The sequence below is a fragment of the Mus musculus genome, chromosome 5 (genome assembly GCF_000001635.26).
Source record: "Mus musculus strain C57BL/6J chromosome 5, GRCm38.p6 C57BL/6J".
NCBI lineage: Eukaryota > Metazoa > Chordata > Mammalia > Rodentia > Muridae > Mus > Mus musculus.
This window is the reverse complement of record NC_000071.6, coordinates 33894001-33913559: the sequence shown is the minus strand read 5'-3', so window position 1 is coordinate 33913559 and position 19559 is coordinate 33894001. Positions and strand designations below refer to the sequence as shown.

Sequence of the window (19559 nt, the reverse complement as noted above, 5' to 3'; positions counted from 1 at the left end):
CAGGCAGGCATGGTGCAGGCAGAGCTGAGAGTTCTGTCTTCATGCAAAGGCTGCTAGTGGAAGACTGACTTCCAGGCAACTAGGGTGAGGATCTTATGCCCACACCCACAGTGACACACCCATTCCAACCAGGTCACACCTATTCCAATAAGGCCGCACCTCCAGATGGTGCCACTCCCTGGTCCAAGAATATACAAATCATCACAAATATAAACAAAAAACCAACAAATGAAAAAATTTTAAAAAATTAAAAACATAGATTTCCATAAACTATTTTGGCTATGCAATTAACATCACTAGTATTTGTAAATAGCTCTTTGTTGTGGTGGTGGTTTATTGTTTTGTTTTTTGAAAAACAGTCTCGCTGTGAAGCCTCGGGTGACATGACTTCTCCCTCCTCCTGCCTCAGCTTCCTGAGTGCTGGGATCACAGGCCAGCAAATGCCCTGTTTGCAGGAAGAGCCTTGCAGCAGAACAAGTCTAGGGTCTGTGCTGTCTGGAGGTCTGTGGAGCTCAGGCCCACTGAACTGCTCTGGAAGGTCTCCAGCCCAGCTGTCAGGAAGTCCTCAGTGCTGCTGATGGACTCGGGCTAATCCTGCCCTCCAGGACCGTAAGCAAGTTTAGGAAAATCTCTTGTCTCCTTCTCATATTTATGTGTAACTCCATGACCTGAGCCTGCTGTAAAGACAGCTGTAGGGACCTGTAATATAGCAACACCTCAGGTCCCTGGTTCCCAGGGGCACACAGGTGGCAATGACAGTCGACTCTGGAGCCACATTTGTGGGAATGTCCTGACACAGGAAGCTTTTGCCATATTTGAGCTGGTGTCAAGCTCCTCCGTGAACAGGGGAAGGCTTATTTAACAAAATGAGCTTACAACACATGATGGTTTTTATTGTTTGGTATTCAATTTTATTACCACGTCAATCATTTCATTTTAATATTGAGCTCTTTAACATAGTTGGCGTTCACTCTGCTGAGGAAGGGTCTCCCTTGCTGCTGACTCAAATGCCCATCACTACCCTCGGTGGTGTTTTCTTGGATTAGGTTGTCACTTTAGAAAGCCAGTGCACACAGTTTCGAGGGAAATTTAGTGTTTTCTATTAAGGGACACAGGAAGAGAAAACCTGCAATACTAGCTGTAGTATTATTCTTCCATTGCCACAGAGTCCCTGACGGAATCGGGCAGAGTTGAGCAGGAGCTTGAGAGTCTATGATGTGACTTGACTAGACAGTCAAGTCAGGGGCAACCCAGCCAACATGTGTTGGCTTCAGGTTTTCTGTCTGTAGTGGCTATTCCTGGTTGTCAACTTGACAATATTTGGAATGAACTGCAATCCGGAATTGGAAGGCTCACCAGTGACCCTTATCTGGAGGCTTGGAGATCCTTATCTGGATCTTGGTTTGAAGATCTTGAGCCATATTGGCTATGGATTCCAGAAGATTGAATCTCCGAGTTTAAGGAACACACCTTTAATCTGGGCTACGCCTTTCATCTGGGATTAAAGGTGTGGTGGAACACACCTTTAATCTGGGCTACACCTTCTGCTGGAGACAATATAAGGACATTGGAAGAAGGGAGTCTAGCTCTTGCTCTTGCTCCTTTGCCTGCTTGCTGCGTGAGACTGAGTAACTGCTAGATCCTTGGACTTCCATTCACAGCTGCGACTGAACAATTGTTGGGAATTCGGCTGCCGACTGTAAGTCATCAATAAATTCCTTTACTATTTAGAGATTATCCATAAGTTCTGTGACTCTAGAGAACCCTGACTAATACAGAAGTTGGTACCAGGAGTGGTTCTAGAGTAACAGAAGTACAAGGATGAATCTTTTAAAATACTGGAATTGGCTTGTTGATCCACCAGCACTTTCAAATATTGAAACCTCTCCAGATTCTCTCCCTCCTGGGAGCTCAGAGAATTTTGAAGACCCATGGTTGAAACTATATTCCGAACTTAAAGAAGCTAATGCCCTTGATTTTCTTAATGAATTAGGTGATTCAGTGCACAAAGCTTTCTACAAGATGGGGAAAAAATCGAAAAATGATTTTACTGGCTGGCTGCTCTTAGTATCTGTGGAAAAAATGATGAATGAAAGGAAGGAGTTGTGTGATAAAATCGAAAGGCTCCAGACACAAGTAAACGATCTAAAAGTTGCTAAGTGTGTCCTTGAGGAGAATCTTCTCTCTTGTAGCAATAGAGCTCAAGTTGCAGAAAATCAAACAGAAACTCTCATTGTAAGGTTGGCTGAACTACAGAGAAAATTCAAGTCTCAGCCTCAGAGTGTGTCGACAGTTAAAGTAAGGGCTCTAATTGGCAAAGAATGGGATCCTACAACATGGGACGGGGATGTGTGGGAAGACCATGTTGAAGCTGAGAATTTTGAATCCTCAGATTCTCAAGGGTTTGCCCCACCTGAGGAAGTAGTACCCTCAGCCCCACCTCTTGAAATAATGCCTTCCCCACATGAGGAAATTAATTTTGCAGAGTCTGCTCACGGCCCACCAATAGTTTCTTCTAGACCTGTAACCAGACTCAAAGCAAAACAGGCTCCTAGAGGGGAGGTAGAAAGTATAGTCCATGAGGAAATTCGCTACACTACTAAGGAGCTTAATGAGTTGGCTAATTCATTCAAGCAGAAACCTGGTGAATATGTGTGGGAATGGATTTTAAGGGTGTGGGATAAGGGTGGAAGGAACATAAAACTAGAGCAGGCTGAGTTTATTGACATGGGTCCTCTGAGTAGAGATTCTAGGTTTAATACGGAAGCTCGCATAGTTAAAAAAGGTGTCAAAAGTTTGTTTGAATGGTTGGCTGAGGTGTTTATCAAAAGATGGCCTACTAGAAATGACTTGGAGATGCCTGATATTCCATGGCTTAGTGTTGATGAAGGGATTTTAAGACTTAGGGAAATTGCAATGCTAGAGTGGATATATTGTGTAAAGCATAATTGTCCACAATGGGAAGGTCCAGAAGATATGCCTTTCACCAGCTCTATAAGACGCAAATTGGTGAGAGGGGCACCAGCACATTTGAAGGGTTTTGTTCTTTCCCTTTTCCTTGTGCCAGATCTTAGCATTGGAGATGCTTCTGCTCAATTAGATGAATTAAATTCACTGGGTTTAGTTGGATTCCGAGGTAACAAGGGCCAGGTGGCAGCATTGAATCGCCCGAGACAAGGTGATTCTAGTTATTATAATGGACAGCGTAGACAAAAGAATGTTTATAATAACATACCCAGTAATGGTCAGCACAGGAGAGGTGAAATTTATAATGGCATGACTCGGTTGGACCTTTGGTACTGGCTAACCAATCATGGTGTTTCCAGGAATGAAATACATAGGAAGCCTACTGCATATTTGTTTGATCTGTATAAGCAGAAAAATTCTCAAACAAATGAAAGAAAGGCTACATTAGATCGTGGTAAACAGCCAAATGAAAGAAAGGCTACATTAGATCGTGGTAAACAGCAATCTCGGCCAGTGAATCAATTTCCAGACTTGAGACAGTTTGCAGATCCAGAACCCCTTGAATGAAGGGGTGGCCAGGTTCCGCTGAGGAAGGATCTTGATAAGACACTCAAAGGTTTTGCTGTTACCCTTTCTCCAGTTCTTCCCCAGAGGGACCTACGGCCTTTTACAAGGGTAACTGTACACTGGGGAAAAGGAAATAATCAGACTTTTCGGGGTCTGCTGGATACTGGTTCTGAGTTGACACTGATCCCAGGGGATCCCAAGAAACATTGTGGCCCTCCAGTTAAAGTAGGGGCTTATGGAGGGCAGGTGATTAATGGAGTTTTGACTGATGTCCGACTCACAGTAGGTCCAGTAGGTCCCCGGACACATCCTGTGGTGATTTCCCCAGTTCCAGAATGTATAATTGGGATAGATATACTCAGAAATTGGCAGAATTCTCATATTGGTTCCCTGAACTGTAGAGTGAGGGCTATTATGGTTGGAAAGGCCAAATGGAAGCCTTTAGAGTTGCCTCTGCCAAAGAAAATAGTGAATCAAAAACAGTATCGTATTCCTGGAGGCATTGCAGAAATTACTGCCACTATCAAGGACTTGAAAGATGCAGGGGTGGTGGTTCCCACCACATCTCCGTTTAACTCTCCTATCTGGCCAGTGCAGAAAACAGATGGATCATGGAGAATGACAGTTGATTATCGAAAACTAAATCAGGTGGTAACTCCAATTGTAGCTGCTGTACCAGACGTAGTTTCGTTACTTGAGCAAATCAACACATCTCCTGGCACCTGGTATGCGGCTATTGATCTGGCAAATGCCTTCTTCTCAGTACCTGTCCATAAGGACCACCAGAAGCAATTTGCTTTCAGTTGGCAAGGCCAACAGTATACCTTCACAGTTTTGCCTCAAGGATATATTAACTCTCCTGCCCTGTGTCATAATTTAGTTAGAAGGGATCTTGATCGTTTGGATCTTCCACAAAATATCACATTGGTGCACTATATTGATGACATTATGCTGATTGGACCAAGTGAGCAGGAAGTAGCAACTACTTTGGACTCATTGGTAACACATATGCGTATCAGAGGATGGGAAATAAATCCAACCAAAATTCAAGGACCATCTACCTCAGTGAAATTCTTAGGAGTCCAGTGGTGTGGAGCATGCAGAGATATTCCTTCTAAGGTGAAAGATAAGTTATTGCACCTGGCCCCTCCTACAACCAAGAAAGAAGCACAACGTTTAGTGGGTGTATTAGTCAGGGTTCTCTAGAGTCACAGAACTTACGGATAGTCTCTAGTTAGTAAAGGAATTTATTGATGACTTACAGTCGGCAGCCCAATTCCCAACAATTGTTCAGTCGCAGCTGTGAATGGAAGTCCAAGGATCTAGCAGTTACTCAGTCTCACGCAGCAAGCAGGCGAAGGAGCAGGAGCAAGAGCAAGAGCTAGACTCCCTTCTTCCAATGTCCTTATATTGTCTCCAGCAAAAGGTGTAGCCCAGATTAAAGGTGTGTTCCACCACACCTTTAATCCCAGATGAAAGGCATAGCCCAGATTAAAGGTGTGTTCCTTAACTCGGAGATTCAATCTTCTGGAATCCATAGCCACTATGGCTCAAGATCTTCAAACCAAGATCCAGATAAGGATCTCCAAGCCTCCAGATAAGGGTCACTGGTGAGCCTTCCAATTCCGGATTGTAGTTCATTCCAAATATTGTCAAGTTGACAACCAGGAATAGCCACTACAATCCACCCCTTGTCAACTTGACACAAATAATATCTCATGTTCACATGAAACAATAACAAGGTTGTAAATACGCCTAACATGATATAACTATCCCTCGTACAATCACAAACGCATTAGTAAATTTACAATGGGCATTCATATTACTTTATAATCCTCGTTTCTGCAACTGGTTACGTGGCCTTAATTGGTATTTATAACTACCTTCCTCTACTACCCATTCTGTATTTCCTTCACCTTCAGCCAGCACCTCAGCAGGTCTTGACTCTTTTCCTGGAGGATTGACCCATACCTTCATTCCTGATGGGTCTGCGTCCTTTGTCATCCTGCTTGGATTAGGCTGTTGTAGTTTCCCATTGACTTTAATCACAGGACATGGTAGTACTAAGAGACGCCCTAAGGGATCTCCTGCACTCCAGACATAATCTTGCTTACCACCATTGTGAAGAGGTAATCCAATTTCCCCATCTTGTAGAAAGCTTTGTGCACTGAATCACCTAATTCATTAAGAAAATCAAGGGCATTAGCTTCTTTAAGTTCGGAATATAGTTTCAACCATGGGTCTTCAAAATTCTCTGAGCTCCCAGGAGGGAGAGAATCTGGAGAGGTTTCAATAGTTGAAAGTGCTGGTGGATCAACAAGCCAATTCCAGAATTTTAAAAGATTCATCCTTGTACTTCTGTTACTCTAGAACCACTCCTGGTACCAGCTTCTGTATTAGTCAGGGTTCTCTAGAGTCACAGAACTTACGGATAGTCTCTAGTTAGTAAAGGAATTTATTGATGACTTACAGTCGGCAGCCCAATTCCCAACAATTGTTCAGTCGCAGCTGTGAATGGAAGTCCAAGGATCTAGCAGTTACTCAGTCTCACGCAGCAAGCAGGCGAAGGAGCAGGAGCAAGAGCAAGAGCTAGACTCCCTTCTTCCAATGTCCTTATATTGTCTCCAGCAAAAGGTGTAGCCCAGATTAAAGGTGTGTTCCACCACACCTTTAATCCCAGATGAAAGGCATAGCCCAGATTAAAGGTGTGTTCCTTAACTCGGAGATTCAATCTTCTGGAATCCATAGCCACTATGGCTCAAGATCTTCAAACCAAGATCCAGATAAGGATCTCCAAGCCTCCAGATAAGGGTCACTGGTGAGCCTTCCAATTCCGGATTGTAGTTCATTCCAAATATTGTCAAGTTGACAACCAGGAATAGCCACTACAGTGGGTCTATTTGGATTTTGGAGACAACACATCCCTCACTTGGGTGTGTTACTTAGGCCTATTTACCAAGTGACTCGGAAAGCTGCTAGCTTTGTGTGGGGCCTGGAACAGGAGAAGGCCCTTCAACAGGTCCAGGCTGCTGTGCAGGCTGCTCTACCACTTGGACCATATGACCCAGCAGACCCAATGGTACTTGAGGTGTCTGTGGCTGATAGAGATGCTGTTTGGAGCCTCTGGCAGGCCCCTGTAGGTGAATCACAGAAAAGACCTTTGGGATTTTGGAGCAAAGCTCTACCATCATCTGCAGACAACTATTCTCCCTTTGAAAAACAGCTCTTGGCCTGCTATTGGGCCTTAGTGGAAACTGAACGTTTGACAATAGGACACCAAGTTACTATGCGACCTGAACTACCCATCATGAGCTGGGTACTATCAGACCCTGCAAGTCATAAAGTGGGACGCGCACAGCAGCAGTCTATTATCAAATGGAAGTGGTATATACGTGATCGGGCCAGAGCAGGTCCTGAAGGCACAAGCAAGTTACATGAAGAAGTTGCTCAAATGCCTATGGTTTCTACTCCTGTTACAATGCCATCTGCTGCCAAGCATGCGCCTATAGCCTCATGGGGTGTTCCCTATGATCAACTGACCGAAGAGGAGAAGACTAGAGCCTGGTTTACTGATGGCTCTGCACGTTATGCAGGCACCACCCAGAAGTGGACAGCTGCAGCATTACAACCCCTTTCTGGGACAACCTTGAAAGACACAGGTGAAGGGAAATCTTCACAGTGGGCAGAACTTCGGGCAGTACACATGGTATTACAGTTTGTTTGCAAGAAGAAGTGGCCAGATGTACTATTATTCACTGATTCATGGGCTGTAGCCAATGGATTGGCTGGATGGTCAGGGACTTGGAAAGATCACAATTGGAAAATTGGTGAGAAAGACATCTGGGGAAGAAGTATGTGGATAGATCTCTCCAAATGGGCAAAGGATGTGAAGATATTTGTGTCCCATGTAAATGCTCACCAAAAGGTGACTTCAGCTGAGGAGGAGTTCAATAATCAAGTGGATAAGATGACCCGTTCTGTGGACAATCAGCCTCTCTCCCCAGCCATCCCTGTCATTGCTCAATGGGCACATGAACAAAGTGGCCATGGTGGTCGAGATGGAGGTTATGCTTGGGCTCAGCAACATGGGCTTCCACTCACCAAGGCTGACCTGGCTACAGCTGCTGCTGATTGCCAGATCTGCCAACAGCAGAAACCAACACTGAGCCCCAGATATGGCACCATTCCTCGAGGTGACCAGCCAGCAACCTGGTGGCAGGTTGACTACATTGGACCACTTCCTTCGTGGAAAGGACAGCGTTTTGTTCTTACTGGAATAGATACTTATTCTGGTTATGGATTTGCCTTTCCTGCACGTAAAGCCTCTGCTAAAACCACCATTCAGGGACTGACAGAATGCCTCATCTATCGTCATGGTATTCCACACAGTATTGCTTCTGACCAAGGAACTCATTTCACAGCCAGAGAAGTACGACAGTGGGCTCACGATCATGGAATTCACTGGTCTTACCACATTCCCCATCATCCTGAAGCAGCTGGTCTGATAGAAAGATGGAATGGCCTTTTGAAGACGCAGTTACAGTGCCAATTAGGTGGTAACAGCTTGGAAGGTTGGGGCAGAGTTCTTCAGAAGGCAGTATATGCTTTGAATCAGCGCTCGATATATGGTACAGTTTCACCCATAGCCAGGATTCATGGGTCCAGGAATCAAGGGGTGGAAAACGGAATAGTTCCACTTACTATCACTCCTAGTGACCCTCTAGGAAAATTTTTGCTTCCTGTCCCCATAACTCTAGGTTCTGCTGGCCTAGAAGTTTTGGCTCCAGAGAGGGGAGTCCTCCTACCAGGAGCTACAACAAACATTCCATTGAACTGGAAGCTCAGACTTCCCCCTGGTCATTTTGGGCTTCTAATGCCCTTAAACCAACAGGCTAAAAAAGGAATAACAGTGTTAGGAGGGGTGATAGATCCAGATTACCATGGAGAAATTGGATTACCTCTTCACAATGGTGGTAAGCAAGATTATGTCTGGAGTGTAGGAGATCCCTTAGGGCGCCTCTTAGTACTACCATGTCCTGTGATTAAAGTCAATGGGAAACTACAACAGCCTAATCCAAGCAGGATGACAAAGAACGCAGATCCATCAGGAATGAAGGTATGGGTCAATCCTCCAGGAAAAGAGCCAAGACCTGCTGAGGTGCTGGCTGAAGGAGAAGGAAATACAGAATGGGTAGTAGAGGAAGGTAGTTATAAATACCAATTAAGGCCACGTAACCAGTTGCAGAAACGAGGATTATAAAGTAATATGAATGCCCATTGTAAATTTACTAATGCGTTTGCGATTGTACGAGGGATAGTTATATCATGTTAGGCGTATTTACAACCTTGTTATTGTTTCATGTGAACATGAGATATTATTTGTGTCAAGTTGACAAGGGGTGGATTGTAGTGGCTATTCCTGGTTGTCAACTTGACAATATTTGGAATGAACTGCAATCCGGAATTGGAAGGCTCACCAGTGACCCTTATCTGGAGGCTTGGAGATCCTTATCTGGATCTTGGTTTGAAGATCTTGAGCCATATTGGCTATGGATTCCAGAAGATTGAATCTCCGAGTTTAAGGAACACACCTTTAATCTGGGCTACGCCTTTCATCTGGGATTAAAGGTGTGGTGGAACACACCTTTAATCTGGGCTACACCTTCTGCTGGAGACAATATAAGGACATTGGAAGAAGGGAGTCTAGCTCTTGCTCTTGCTCCTTTGCCTGCTTGCTGCGTGAGACTGAGTAACTGCTAGATCCTTGGACTTCCATTCACAGCTGCGACTGAACAATTGTTGGGAATTCGGCTGCCGACTGTAAGTCATCAATAAATTCCTTTACTATTTAGAGATTATCCATAAGTTCTGTGACTCTAGAGAACCCTGACTAATACACTGTCCCAAGACAACTTTGGTTCCCAGAACAAAGGGGAGGCCTCTGTAGAATGGACTATAGCCACAGTGCCGTCCCTTTGGAGCTGTAGTAGAGATTAAGGTGCTCTTTAACTATTGCCGTTCAGTATGGCCTCAGAAGCACCTAGCACCGCTATGAGATGTGGCAACCCAGATGCATGAGCAATTGTCCCCTTCCTCTTCTCTTGTCAAGAAAACTAGTCTTCCCACCACCCCCGCCCCCGCCCTCCCAAAAGCTGTAGCTCATTTCTCCTGTCTCCATTCTGTCCACTTTGCTGCCTTGGGAACAATGATTGAAGAAAAATAGACCACATAGAAGCTCTGGCAACTACAAAGTAGCAAAAATTTCCCACTTAATTCTTAGCTTAATGTTAAATTATATAGGCAATGACATTATAAATATATAATGTATTATAAAAACAAATACCAGGAAACAGTCCTTCCTTTCTTTTTGTGTTTTATTTGGGGCTTGTTTGTTTTTTGAAGGAATTATCAGCTATAAACTTCAGCATTTCTGGGTGCATTCCTGCTGGGTTATATAAAGGAGTTACCTTGAGTATTTTTAAAGTCTTTCTTGTTATAGTTGCTTTATATGCTGAGAGGCCCTGTGCTCTAAGTGACCCTGATCTTGTGGCTTTTATTCTCACAGCTACCGAGACAGCCCAGCAGCTGAAGAGAAGTGCTGGGGTCCCATTCCACGCTAAGGGCCGGGGGCTGCTTCGAAAGATGGACACTACAAGTAAGGCTCCTGTGCTCTCAGGGGGTGGTGCTGCCGTTGCTGCCAGGCGGGAGGGTTTGCCTTGAAAGGTAGGATTTTTCCTCACCAGAAAATGCACTTGGACATTAGTCCTGAGAGGGGAGGCCCACGGCTCTATCGTGAGAAGTTGTGCGAGGACAAGCAAGGCCCTGTGCATTATCCTGGGGAAAGGAAGGAGGCTGTGTGTGCTGAAGCAGCTGGTATTTGTTTTTATAGTACATTATATATTTATAATATCATTGCCTATATAATTTAACATTAAGCTAAGAATTAAGTGGGAAATTTTTGCTACTTTGTAGTTGCCAGAGCTTCTAGAAGGCAACATTTGCTTTAGCCCCTCTGTTATCGGTGGCTACCCTCTTGAGTGTCACAGTTATGGCAGGTGCCATGTGCCCAGGGCAAGTTTCCAAGTTAGAGGGCCACACAGTAGTCTGGCTCTGCATGTGCCTGTGTTTATGTGCACTTAGCACTTGTGTCAGGTACAAGAGAGGACTCCTCTAGAACAATGTTCAGGGCCCAGTGGGCAAGATAGCTTTAGAATGAAGGGAAAGCCTTGCCTGGTCCTCCCACTTGGTTCATCTTGCATCTTGGAATACCAAGTTCCCAAAACTCCAAAGCTGGCACATAACTAGTGCAAAGCCTTGGTATGGCTGACCGACCATTCTCCCATTATTACTACAGGGCATGGTTCTTCCTTTGGTATGGCCTGTTGCTGTAGTGTAGGCTCCACCTTGCTTTCTTTGCCTCTGAGGACATTGGGTGGCCCTCCTGAGGGACAGAAAGAAAAGGAATGTCACTGTTCTGAGAGGCTTGGTACTGTAAGGTCACCTAGTTCAAGATCTTTGGCTTTCTTCCTAGCAAAAATGTTAGTTTGGGGTGTTATTACTGGGCAGCTTGAAATCTGGATAGTTCTTGTCCTGCAAAGTCTGGAGGTCTCATTTGTCTTAGAGAGCTGTTAGCATCTATTATCTAGCGTACTCAGAAAGGATGAGTCGTGCACCTTTAGAGCGTCAAGCCTGGGTCTTCCCAACCTTCAGGGATGTCATTAGGCTTGTAGGTTCTGAACTCATGGTTCTTCACCATAGTGATGCTGACAAAGAGCCTGAGTGGTTTTTTTTTTTTTTTGTTTTTTGAATTATTTTATTGTATGTGTATGGCTGTTTTGTCTGGATATATATCTGTGTACGTGTGTGCAGCACTCCTGGATGACAGAAGAGGGCATCAGATCCCCTGGGACTGGAGCTAACGGTGGGTGCTGGAAATTGAACCTGGGTCCTCTGTAAGAACAGCCAGTGCTCTTAACCACAGAGCCATTGCTCCATCCCCTTGAGTTCTTTTTAGCACAGGATGAAATGTGCAAAGTCCACAATGTGGTAGAAGACTAACTTTCTGTGGGGTTTCCCAGAGGCAGCCTTGCTCAAGAGGCTGCTGGGGCCCTCCAGAGACATTATCACTGATATTAGTGTCATTTCTGTAGCCCCTCTCAAAGGCATTCCGAAGCAAGCCCCCTTCCGAAGTCCCACCACACCCAGCGTCTTCAGTCCTTCTGGGAACCGGACTCCAATACCACCTTCGAGGACGCCACTGCAGAAAGAAAGGGGTGTGAAGGTGAGACATCCCTTTTCATGATCCTGCCAAGGCTAAGCATTGATTCTTTGCTCTATAATAAAGTGCGGCATGTATTTATTTTGGCAGCTGCTGGATATTTCTGAGCTGAATACAGTTGGTGCTGGACGAGAGGCAAAGAGGAGGAGGAAGACTTTAGGTGTGTGGATCATTGAAGGTTTGGAGGGAGGACGGGGGCAGTGCAGCCTAATGTGCTGTAGTTGCTTCTGCCAGTATAGAGTGGGGGCATGTGGCTTTTTGAGACAAGGTCTGTACACTGTGGTCCAGTCTGGCCTCGGGCTTGTAGCTTTCCAACTACTAGGATTACAGGTTATAATATCATTTCCTTGCCCTGAGACCTAAGTGCATAGTGCTATTTTGCATTTGGCCTTCACAGAGAATACTTGTGACTTGAACTGGAGCTGGGTCAGAGCCACTAACCAGCCTTTTCTCTTCCTTTATTGGCAGACACAGAAGTGGTAGAAAAGCCCACCAAGGAAGAGACGGTTGTTGAAAACGCTACCCCTGACTATGCTGCTGGCCTGGTATCCACACAGGTAGCCACTGAGATATGTTCTGTATGTGTGTACATGTGTGCAGATATGTATGCATGTATGAACGTGTATGTATGCTAGTAGCTGAAGGAGCCAGAGCCTGACTTGGGCATCGGTTGCGTGTTTGGAACAAATACCTGCCTCATTCTAGGATTACTGCCTGTGGTGTCTCCATACCACTGTTACCTCAAGCTCCTCACTGTCCAGTGGGTATGGTTCCTGCTTGAGGCCCAGGTGCTCTGCAGACCAGGCATGGCATGCATGTGGGAAGGGTGTTTGAGCCAGAGTAGCTCTTTCCCAGGGTTGGTCTGTGGAAATGAGTAGTTAGAGCCAGGTGCGTAGGTTGTGTGTGCGTAGGCAGTGTGGCCGTTCTTGGTATGATCTCTGAGCCCATTTTCTTTGCGGTACCCTTTGCATTGCTTAACTATTTTCCCTAGATGTCAGTTTGGGAACATAGGGTGGTGGCTGTGGCTTAAGTCTGAAGTCCAGCATCACTAAAATCAGGGGCTTATGGTTAGAGAAGCCACTATCCCGGCCCTGGGGATAGAAGTACTTGCCATCTTGCTCTGTTGATGGGCAATGACTGAATGAGGCTGTCCAGGCTACTCCCTGGAAGGTGTACTGAAACCCTTACCTCTGCCTGGAGGAACCATTGTCTCTGTCTTCCAGAAACTTGGGTCTCTGAACAGTGAGCCAACACTGCCCTCCACAAGTTACCTGCCCTCTACACCCAGTGTGGTACCTGCCTCATCTTACATCCCCAGCTCTGAGACTCCCCCAGGTGAGTACCCAGCAGTATGCGGAATCCGTTTTCCCTCAGCCCACATAAGGACTTGCCCTGGGCTTACAGGGTTACTTTTGACCCCTGGATGGAGCCTGGTATACCAACCTGGGAAGCTCACAGGTACTGCTCAGCACCAAAGCACCCGTCCCATTGTCTTCTGATCCCAGGCAACAGAAGGATCTCCTGGCCAAGAAATAAGCCAGAAGTCCTGATTTGAATGAACAAGTAGCTGCCAAGATTGCCACTTTGGGCACCCTGTTCTTTGGGGGTGGGGGTGCTAGGAGGGGAAGCCAAGGATTTTCTCTTCCCAGATGAGGCATTCTGTAGAGGAATGATTCTTTCAGGGGCAGACATAAGCTTGGGTTAGTCATTTGTTCAGGGTGTTGGCTCCACTGGGCTCAGCTCTGTAGGTTGGGGGTTCAGTTTTCCTCAGGACATGTAAGGGTCAGCAGCCTTGCTGAGGCAGAGTGTGCTAGGCTTGGGGAGCAGCTTCCCATCGTCCTGTAACCAGTATCAGGGTATATATGGGTAACATCATACACCAGGACCTAACCAGAGCCTTAGACAACTTAAACTACAAGTCTAGAAATGCCTGAGGACATGGGCTCTGCCTTGCTGGATAGTAGTGCACAGGGCTCATGTCCCTGACTACGAAGGTCAGTAAGGGCTTCTGGGCAGCAGTGATGGAACAAGACAAGAGTAGGTGGATATGGGGTAGTTGTCGGGGCAGGAGAAGTGGAGCTGAGCCTATTGCCTCTCCAGAAAATGGTGCCTGGGGCAGGGAGCCTGGGGACCAAGTAGATTAGTGAAGACTCCCTTTCCTGGACAACTCTTAATAAACCTGCTTTGCCTACAGCTCCACCCTCTCGGGAAGCCAGCCGGCCACCTGAGGAACCCAGCGCTCCAAGTCCCACACTGCCAACACAGTTTAAACAAAGGGCACCTATGTATAACAGTGGCCTGAGCCCAGCTACACCAGCACCTGCAGCACCTACCTCACCTCTGACACCTACTACTCCCCCAGCTGTCACTCCTACTGCTCAGACACCTCCAGTGGCCATGGTGGCCCCTCAGACCCAGGCTCCAGCCCCTGTTCAGCAGCAACCTAAAAAGAACCTGTCCCTCACTGTAAGTACCCTGGCAGGGCCCAAGGCCATTAGATGGATAGCATAGCTTTGCCTGTTTGCAGCCAAGGGGTATTATTCTGTAGAGGAATGATTCTTTCAGGGGCAGACATAAGCTTGGGTTAGTCATTTGTTCAGGCCAATGGTAGAGGCACCCACATCATCTTTTCACAGAGAGAACAGATGTTTGCTGCCCAGGAGATGTTCAAGACGGCAAACAAGGTCACTCGGCCGGAGAAGGCCCTCATCCTGGGCTTCATGGCTGGCTCTCGAGGTACGGTCTGTGCTAATGCTAAGCTTGGGAGGTGCCCCTCATGGGTTGGGGGATGGGTTGCTTGGCCCTAGGCACCTGCCCAGCAGTCCCTGCTCCCTACAGAGAACCCATGCCCGGAGCAGGGGGATGTGATCCAGATCAAGCTCAGTGAACACACAGAGGATCTGCCCAAGGCAGACGGCCAGGGCAGTACCACCATGCTAGTGGACACAGTGTTCGAGATGAACTACGCCACAGGCCAGTGGACACGCTTCAAGAAGTACAAGCCTATGACCAATGTGTCCTAAGTGCCATCTCTGCTGCTGACCCTCATCAGACCAGAGGACAAGGTTTGCTGGTTGTGCTGAGTGACCTGAGCAGATACCGAAGGATGTGCTCCACCCAGCACCTGTGATCCACAGGCTCCTGGGCCCAGCCATTTCTCTGGAGAGTTTAGGCTTATTTTTTATATTCTAATGAGTTAGTTTTCTGTGTGATTAAGATACTTTTTTTTATTCAATATTATGTTTTGAATGCAAACCAAAAGTTACTTCAAAATTTTAGTGCCTGTTCGACTTTTACCTTTTTTATTTCTTCTTTAAAAAAAAAAAAAAAGTACTGGCTGAGAGGGCTTTCTTTCTCTCTCCTTGTGCATGCCCTCCCTCATGAGGTTGAGGGGACCAAAGGTGACAGCTGGAAAGTCTAGGGTGTGAGGGGGGCTATGACCAGCCTTGATGCCACTATTTACCAGGGATTTGTATGTCTTTTGTACAGTTGTAAACATTTCAAACCTGTGTCTGGGTTCTTATTTTCATTGTAAAATGACCTGAGTATTAAAGTTTAGTTTTTCTAAAGAAAGCCCACAGAGCTGTGTTTCAGGCGAGCTTGACTCCCTGCTCTGAGACCAAACCCCTGCATATACAGCTGTCAGAACCTGGGAGAGGAGAGGCAGGGTTGGAGGTAAGGCTACCTGAAAATAAAGGTTGGTAAATGGGTAGAGCAACTGTGGGCACCCAGGAAGTTGTGGAGTCAGACACAGTTACATATTAAATAAGTGTAAGAAAAAGGCCTTTAAAGTTTTTTAATAAAAAAATACTCATTACAGTTTTCCAAACACGATTTTCCACTTTAAATGCTATTCTTCCCCAACTGGTAATTCTCATCTATATTTCAGTATTAACTCCCCCCTCCCCCCAAACTTCAAGTTTTTAAGCCTTCACTATCAGACCTAGTGACAGCACCCAGCATTCCTAAAAGGAACCTGACTTTATATTGTATGAAGTTTAGACACCAATTGGCACATTTAAACTTATTTAATTTCTGATAGGGCATTTCACATCTCAACAGGATACAGTGACACCATGATACACATGGACACAGCATTTTATTCTAACAGTTATCAGCTGAAGTTATTTGGCAACTGACAGGTGTTTGCATTAACTTTAAAACATTTTTTTCCTTTAACTCTTGAAAATTAGGTAGCTCTGGAGGTCACACATCATCAGGTATCACTTGGAAGTCCTCAGAAAAGCCAACCTGAGTGTGCCTGCCTGAGACCCAAGGAGTCCTTACATACTAGTGCCAGGCTGTTCCTTAGGAACTGGCACCTGGGTCCTCCTCACTCGTGCCAGATGCACTGCCCTACAGGTGCCTAGGTCTGAAGTGCTGTGGTTCCACATTCTCCTAGGCCAGTGCTACTGTGGACACTGGCTGTGGATCCTGGGCTGCTGCCACTCTGCAGAAGCATACACACGGGTGTGTGCTGACTAGGGAGCAGCTCCTGCCTGGTTTGGGATGCCAAGGCTCCTGAGTAGTATGGAAGATGGGCAGTTTTCATTTGTTTATGTCACATTAAGGAAGAAGAAACTGGAGTTGATATTCAGAAAGAAACATCTCTGTCAGATTCAGGACACCTATCACACCCAGAGTCACAGCCCTAGGCCTGTTGGAAAGGCCAATCACCCCAGATTTGTAAATAGGTCTTCGGTTGGTTTTTAGAGTTAGTGTTATTATTCATTAATACTTTTAGAAAGGGGAAACTGTCTTAACATGTCCACAATCATTTCCTTCAGAAAGACTATAAAATAATTTGGAACCAAAAATCCCAAGATTTTACTTAAGTTTTTTTTTTAAAGTTAATTTGTTCCCAAAGTGTACTGCAGAATCAGCTCTGCTGCTGTTCTCTTCCGCAGAAGCTACTCAGCTGGTAGGAAAGGATGGTTTGGGACAAGATGGGCCCACCATGGAGCCTGGGGGCCATGTGCATGTGAGGAGGCTATGTGGCCTATCACTACATCAGCCTTTCAAATTGGGACCATAAGTAACAGAACTTTATGAACTAGTCTAGTATTTTTATAGAGCAATTTGAGCCAGATTAAATTCTAAACTGAAAAGTGTTCCTGACCTTGTCCAGTCAAATAGGCGTCTCCAGAGGTAACTAGGCCTGTGCCTATGGAAGCAACAGGCTGCCTGCAAAGCTGCTTCAACTTTTGGGGGACTACTATAGAAGTGCCAAAGGAGTGGTCTCTGATCAGTGCTCACGACATGCTCGGCTTTCGGGTGTCATGACTGATGCTGACCACTAAGAGTACTCAGTCCTGGTTCAAATGGAGACTGCAGTTCTACAAGGCTAGAGAGCAGCAGGACAGCAGTGAGTAGCAAACCTTGGGGACTTAATGGCTAGTTTAACTTTGTGGTTTTTCCAAAGCCATCCATTGTTGATGCATTGTGTGCACCTTCCCTCCCAATAGAAAGAAAGCATGAGGTTTCCTTTCTTGGTGTCCCAAGCTCTCCAAGGCCTGGGAAGGCAGAAGCAAGCCAAAGGACAGACAGTCTAGTAGTCCTTGAGCTGGACCTTTAAAATAAATCACTTAAATCTCACAGGGAAACAGATACCATCAGTCTTGACCACCATGAAACCAGGTGGAGAGAGAACGGGCAACCAGCTTTAGGCTCCAAAAACAAATGCACCAAACAGAAAGCATTAGCCTAGGTTTCAGGCTGCCTTGTGCCACCCCCCCACCCCCACCCCAGATACTGTGGTTACCTCCCTCTGTGCTCAATAGTTTATATCTGCCCGACAACTCAGATACAGTTTAGCTGGTAATGTGTTTTAGCAAAAGTATGTTGGGAATAAATGTCAGAAACATACCAAGTGACGAAAATGTACAAGGTTTTCAGAAGACATTAGAGAAAAACAGGCAAAACAAAGGCAGCTGCTCTGCTCCACAGGCCACACTGCTGTCACTGGTCATGTCCACAAACAGGGAAGCCACGAGAGGAATCTTACAACACCACAACCACTCAAAGTGGAAACAAAGCACTTTGAGGAAAAATTCACATTAATACAAAGAACATAGGCTATTTCAAACAGAAGAATTACCAATCCTGATCGGAAGGAGCCCAGGGCTGGAGGCCCAGTCTGCCCTGAGTAGGTGGGCAGTATGTGAATAGAAGCCTGCACCATCAGGACAGAGCTAATGGTGACCTTTAGAAAATTCTTTGTTTCAGGTAAGATAAAAGCATTTCACATGCCAGTTAATCTTCAATCATAACTTTAATCTAAAATAGAAATGGGAGGGCACCTTGACGCTGGGTCTCAGATTCAAGTGTAGAGGTGGCGCTGTGTAGTAAGGCTTGTTTATCCTGGCCCACCAAGCCTGCCTGCAGCTGACAGGCATCAGTGCAGACGCAGCGCAGCTGCTGAGGATGGCTCAGTGGTGGGAGGAGCTGCCTCCCACCCAAGCAGGCCTATACACAGCGCTAGGAGCTGGGTCCTTGGGGTGGGTGCCGTGCTTGCCTTCCCACTGTCTGCAGGGCTGGCTGCCCCACACCACCCCAGGATCTGACCAAGCGCTATTTGCCATCTGTGACCCTTCGCCAGCACCGCCTTTTCTTCCTCTTTCCTTTTGACTTCAGTGATTCTGGAAAGGGTTTCTCAGTCTTGGTGCTACTTGAAGAGTCTGCCCTCAAGTCATGCTCACAGCAGTAGGACTGCCCATCCTGGGTGGAACGGAAAGCAGTCCCATCTTGGTGTTCCTTACAGAATGAGTTGGGGCAGAGGTGGCAAAATGAGGTAGAAGGTTTGCCACATACATCACAGTGATGCCAAGGACATTCCCACTTCCCTGCAATAAAGCACACTATCAGCAAATGGAAGTAACAGATTCAAAGTTTCAGTATATTCAGGGTGGAGAAGAATGTTTTTTGAGGGGTACTAGGGACTGAACCCAGGGCCACAAGCATGTGCTGTAGCATTGAGCTGATATCCATCCATAGTCTTATTTTTCTTACAAGAGATACCCATCTCAATATGTTCCTCAAGGTGACCGGGATCTTTATAACTAGCCATCCTCCTGCTTCAGCCTTGAGTTGGTGGGCCAACTGGGACATATCAGCATACCTAACTTAAAATCACTTTTTTATTTGGCTAGTCAAATAAATACAAATTAACACAAGAGCCTGCTTTTCATTTCCGTTGCCAGAGAGAAGCTTGTAATTGGTGCTCAAAGGCCAGGCAGGTACTAAGTGCTGCGGACTACAGCATACATCCTGCCAACTGCAGCATCACACCAGACACAGCACACTAACACTAGCAGGTGTCTACTGATGGCAGTGGCCCTGACCTGCCCCCTCCCCATTTTAAAAATTGAGACAGGGTTCCTTTGTGTACCTCTGAATATCCTAGAGCAGGCTGGTCTTGAACTCAGAAATCCACCAGCCTCTGCTTCCCAAGTGGTCAGATTAAAGTTGTAAGCCATTATGCCTGGCTTGTGCTTTGCCTACTATAAGGAACCAGTTTTCTGCTTAGATATAAATCTCTCAAGCTCTTTGTTAGAATTAAGGATAGCTGTCAAATCCACTACAGATATGTAAAGCCATTTCTGGTCTTTGAGTGAAATCTTTGTATTTCATCCCGATGCTATGATCTCTTGAGTATGATGTAGAGGTAGTAAGACACAAAGCCTATTCTATTGTCTTCCAGAGAGCCAAATCTGTGTGGCTCCATCTTAAATAGCAATTCCTGCTAACT

General features: G+C 45.9%; 2 protein-coding genes and 1 non-coding gene across 10 annotated transcripts in view; 2 read left to right on the top strand and 1 right to left on the bottom strand.

Moving 5' to 3' along the window:
* Nelfa (negative elongation factor complex member A, Whsc2) overlaps positions 1-15644 on the top strand; it is a 38386-nt gene extending 22742 nt beyond the window's left edge. The window contains exons 4-11 of one of the 2 annotated variants that reach the window (NM_011914.3): positions 10100-10189; positions 11685-11815; positions 11903-11972; positions 12281-12369; positions 13036-13147; positions 14007-14278; positions 14449-14548; positions 14651-15644. In NM_011914.3, coding sequence (NP_036044.1) covers positions 10100-10189; positions 11685-11815; positions 11903-11972; positions 12281-12369; positions 13036-13147; positions 14007-14278; positions 14449-14548; positions 14651-14835 — 1049 coding nt within the window. In that variant the 3' untranslated portion in view covers positions 14836-15644. The remainder of the gene's footprint in view (positions 1-10099; positions 10190-11684; positions 11816-11902; positions 11973-12280; positions 12370-13035; positions 13148-14006; positions 14279-14448; positions 14549-14650) is intronic. The other variant, XM_030254497.1, reaches the window with a different exon arrangement.
* On the top strand, positions 14589-14650 carry Mir7024 (microRNA 7024). The gene has a single exon (NR_105991.1). It is a non-coding gene; the product is annotated as a microRNA 7024 (primary transcript).
* The window catches only part of Nsd2 (nuclear receptor binding SET domain protein 2), a 77291-nt gene continuing 73325 nt past the window's right edge, over positions 15594-19559 (bottom strand). For 4 of the 7 annotated variants that reach the window (XM_006503659.4, XM_006503660.4, XM_006503658.4 and 1 more), the window contains one exon: positions 15822-18654. In XM_006503659.4, the coding sequence (XP_006503722.1) occupies positions 18383-18654 (272 nt within the window). In that variant the 3' untranslated portion in view covers positions 15822-18382. Of the gene's footprint in view, positions 18655-19559 lie in introns of all 7 variants that reach the window. The other 3 variants (NM_001081102.2, NM_175231.2, XM_017320590.2) reach the window with 2 other exon arrangements.